Source organism: Aptenodytes forsteri, unplaced genomic scaffold (assembly GCF_000699145.1).
Source record: "Aptenodytes forsteri isolate BGI_AS27 unplaced genomic scaffold, ASM69914v1 C13833103, whole genome shotgun sequence".
NCBI lineage: Eukaryota > Metazoa > Chordata > Aves > Sphenisciformes > Spheniscidae > Aptenodytes > Aptenodytes forsteri.
This window is the reverse complement of record NW_008804430.1, coordinates 1-3294: the sequence shown is the minus strand read 5'-3', so window position 1 is coordinate 3294 and position 3294 is coordinate 1. Positions and strand designations below refer to the sequence as shown.

Genomic DNA, 3294 nt, shown 5'->3' with positions numbered 1-3294 from the left:
GGACTGGATAAAGTATGATTGTTGTTCTTTATACTTATTGTGTACATCAGAAATGTAGAAACATAGGGTAGAATTAAGGTGGTGGGGTTTTTTTAAGGACTTCAATTTTGCAGTCACAAAACTTGGATTGCTTTACAGATGCTATAAATGTAACTGAGAAATCGATGATGTGTTTAAGAGCTGAGAGGAACATTGATGGCAAATGGCCTTTTAATGGGAATTCAGAATATCACTGTATGGTATTGCTCTGCATGCCTGAGGAGAACTTTACCTTGATAATTCCGCTACAGTAATAAAAACAGGTTTGTAAATACTTTGAATTCAGTTTTCTCTGTGGGTCATATTATTCAGATATTGCAGGTAGGCAAATAAGACTCGCTTACGAACGAAAAGGCTTCCAAATCCAAGAATCTAAGAGTTTGTGTCAAAGAGGCGTTTATCCAAATTTTTTTAGACCAACTGCACATACTGCAAAGATTCATCTGGTCAGTGTTACATTACAGAGAAAAAAATGTGCACTTAATCAGTTGAAGATCTAACTGAAGCAAGCAGTCTTACCCCGAAACTCCTGTATTTACATTTCTAGTATTTTTAACAGTTGGAAGAAATTTGGATATATTGATAATGTAATGGGAATAAAGCTGAATTTGTCATTTTACTGGAGCCGAATTTGATCAAGTTTTGACTTTGTAGTTTTACGTATGTTCTTGATGCGTGACGTGTCTCCAAATCTTACATTTGCAAATGTGGTTTCTGTTTGTACTGACAGCATGAAAAGTTCAGTGAACAGAGATGTGGGGTTTGGCCGTGCGTTTGTAAAACCTGTTCTATCCTTTATATAGGCACATCAGCCAAGACTGCACAAAAATATCCCTTCTGTGAATTCCAGACTGAAAGTTATTAAACATCTAATAAGGTTTGTTAACGATTTGTTTAATTTGGAACACTTAATGTAACTCTCTTCCAGCCATAGGACTTCACTAAGCAAACTCTTTTGCCCGTAGAATACAGCCACTGAAGCTACCTTACGGATTGCCAACAGAAGAGGAAATGTCAGACACCTTTCTTAGGAGCAACGGAGAGCTTGTCATTAAACGGCATCTCAAACCTGCGGAGCGGAAAGAAATTAAGTCTTAAGGTGTGCTGGTTGGATTTGCATTTTATAAAATAAATGCTTTAACGCCTGAGTTAAGAGTTTGTGTATGAAATGTAAGCTTAATTCTTAGCCTGTCTGGTATGAGCGACAGGGACGACACTGATGCTTAAAGAGGGATTACATGTGTACAAATGTAAAATTCAGTATTGGTAATGTTTGCCTGAAACGTTAAATGAATGATAGACTTTCTCTCCTTGTGTTTTAACTTTGTGGCTAGATTACTGCAGTTTATGGCTAGCTATTAGAGAACTGTGTAAAGTCAGATAAGCAGAGAAGTGAGTAAATAGCTCTGACTAATGATGAGGAGGACCTTTCCCAGCTAACAGTAAAGGCTTGCAGTGATGGTGCATGACTTCACCTTTACCGCACGAAGGAAAGAACTGGAATTGAGAAGCCCTCCGTTTGCCAGTTACACAAGAATCGACTGGCTATCCACCGAGAGTGTCATTTGATTGAGGCAGGCATTTGGGTGACTTACCTTGGTCATCCAGATCTCATGCTTGTTCCTTAGCAAACAGTCTGTCATCCGGCCTTCTCCGTAGCTTAAAAAGTACCTGAACTCCCCATTTGGGAGTAACAGGAGGAGTGATTCGCGTCTTGGTAGGCCGTATAATTTGTCTTTCAGGAAACATGCTATCTCACTGCATACATGTTTCTTGAACCTCAATGTTTAATAGTAATAGCCTAAGAGCTGCAGTCGACGTGAAAGCTGATGCTTTTCCTGTTCTAAAATTGCAGACTTTAGAAATCTGGAGACCCTGAAGCACGCCTCTTTGATGCAAGTTAGTAATTACGGGCTGCAAGCTTATAAAATAACACCACCTACTGCAGGACCTTGAATAGTACTGCGTGCGTATTTTTAAGAACCGTGGCCAAAGTTAGGAAGCCGCTGCTGTATCAAATGATAAAGTAGTTTTTGTTCCAGGGAGCATAAATTCCAGCGTTTAACGCGCTGTGAGCCTCTCCCACGCTAGACACACTGTAGAGGAGTTAATCTTAATGACTGTATGTTGTGAGAAGATCAGAGGGATACGGTTGCTGAAAATGAATGTTTATCCCTGCTGCATGCTTGCAGAGAGGAGTAAACACCAGTAGGAGTTCGAAGGAATAGACGTATCAGTAGAGGGACATAAAAGCTGGAGGCACTATGTGCGGGAGAAAGAAAAAGAAGGGTAGGCTATCGTAGTGGGATTGAAGACTGTTAAGGGTTCCTACGAACAGGCCAAAGGCAGAAATGCAAAATTGAGCTGAAAACCCTCAATTTCTCAACAAGATACAGGCTGTAGTCGGGAGGTCACAGAAAATACTGGTGTCAGTCTGAGGTATATAGAATAGCGGGGAAAAAGTGAAGCAGATAAATGAACGTTGCTTTTCTTCCCTTCCTCCTTCCCTCCAGTATCTGCATGGTGTCTTGCGCTGCAGCGTGTTCTAGCTGCAGTCTCTGTGTGGTGTTGACCGTGTTCCCACAGGGAGGTACTTGGAAAAGCTGAAGTTTCAGCCCTTTTGAAGGACCTGTGTAGCGCATCCAAGGTACAGGGCATGCGTAAAAGAGATGGCACAAGTACTCGGGCCCGGAAAATCAGGCAAATGGGTCTTGTTGCCGAGGGATAGCAAGTATAAGCCTTGTACTGGGCTTGGTGGCCCAGAGCACCAAAGATGAAGCCAGGATCGCCCAGCCTTACAGTTGACGGCTGTCTTTAATTGACAAACTGGCAGCTTTCATGAAGAAGGAGATTGTATTTTCTTAAATTTTTTAATATAGGCGTAGGTTTGGGTGTTTCTGAAATGGTACTTCTTCTTCCAAGGTCACGACTGTCAGACCGTCGATCTGCTGTCCCAAACCTGCTCTGTATAAGCATACGTCCTCTAAAGATCTGCTCTCAGATCTAAAACCTGAACCAACAGGGTGCACAAACACAGCGAGTGTCCGCATCCTTTCATTACTGGAGTATCGCAAATGCTTCGTGTAAATCGTCATGAAGCGCGGGTAAGAGATACTGCCTTTTTGTGCAGGGAACAAACAGGCTGACTTAAGATGGTAGCAAAATTCCTGTTGGAAGGTACCTCGCAGGTCTCTAGACCGACCTCCTGCTCAATGCAGGGCCAGCGCTGAGGTCAGACCAGGTTGCTCAGGACTT

General features: G+C 42.2%; 1 protein-coding gene across 1 annotated transcript; it reads left to right on the top strand.

Annotated features, from left to right (window-relative positions):
- Window positions 1-3: 3 nt before the first annotated feature.
- On the top strand, window positions 4-1070 carry MRPL30 (mitochondrial ribosomal protein L30; the record flags this gene model as incomplete). The annotated part of the gene is made up of 3 exons (XM_019474649.1): window positions 4-12; window positions 843-920; window positions 1005-1070. Coding segments are annotated over 3 exons (153 nt in total), but the record flags the coding sequence as incomplete, so codon positions are not given.
- Window positions 1071-3294: the final 2224 nt, after the last annotated feature.